Genomic DNA, 799 nt, shown 5'->3' on the forward strand with positions numbered 1-799 from the left:
TCCTCTGTGACCTTGAGCCTCACTCAGCGCCCCCTGTTTAGGGGGAGGCAAGCTTGCCACAGAAGAGGGGCATGTTGGTAGGGATGTGCCTTATGAAAAACAGGAAGGGGTGGTTCGCCAGGAACTGAGCCCGGATGGGGAGTCTTTTCACAACAAAGCTGTCCCCAGTGGCTGCTGCTGCCTCAGTGCCCTCTTCATTGACCTCCACGTATGACTTGTGGATGACCTTTGATAAATACAGGCCTTCGGCTGGTGACATTCCAGAGAGATCAGCTTTGATTTCGTTGAAGATATCTGTCATCCCAAGGGAGTTTAGCAGAGAATTTAGCTCATACTTGATTTCAAGTTTGAATTTGGGGATCTGGACTTCAACTTCCTTTTCTACCATGTTGGCAGAGCTGGTCCACTCATAAAATGTCTTCATGTTCAGCTGTTTCTCTATCTAAGAGACAAAACACAGATGAGCCCATGTGAGCCAAACACATGTCTGTGCCATTAAATGCTGTTGTTCATTTTATAATTCTCAGTGGGAGTGATTCGATGTATTGCTTACTTTTCTACCTTGAAAAATGTGCTCAAGTCCTATCTGGTAAAAAAAACAAAACAAAAAGAATGTTTCATTCAGCCATGTTTTCCCCGTTCTATTATCTACTTTTCATTGATCCATGTTTCATAAGTAAATGCCCCAAAGGTGTATCCTACAGTCTTCTGCCTTAACTCCCTCAGGCTTCACCTAAACTCCCTCTCTTGCCTCCAAAATCCTTGTGTTTCCTGGATGAATTCACCATTTCTTGATTTG

General features: G+C 44.1%; 1 protein-coding gene across 1 annotated transcript; it reads right to left on the reverse strand.

Annotated features, from left to right (window-relative positions):
* Window positions 1-7: 7 nt before the first annotated feature.
* Window positions 8-435, reverse strand: LOC115284906 (serpin B11-like). The gene has a single exon (XM_029931361.1). It carries the CDS (start codon window positions 422-424, stop codon window positions 38-40), a length of 387 nt encoding a protein of 128 aa, XP_029787221.1. The 5' UTR covers window positions 425-435; the 3' UTR covers window positions 8-37.
* Window positions 436-799: the final 364 nt, after the last annotated feature.

The sequence above is a fragment of the Suricata suricatta genome, unplaced genomic scaffold, assembly GCF_006229205.1.
Source record: "Suricata suricatta isolate VVHF042 unplaced genomic scaffold, meerkat_22Aug2017_6uvM2_HiC HiC_scaffold_25875, whole genome shotgun sequence".
NCBI lineage: Eukaryota > Metazoa > Chordata > Mammalia > Carnivora > Herpestidae > Suricata > Suricata suricatta.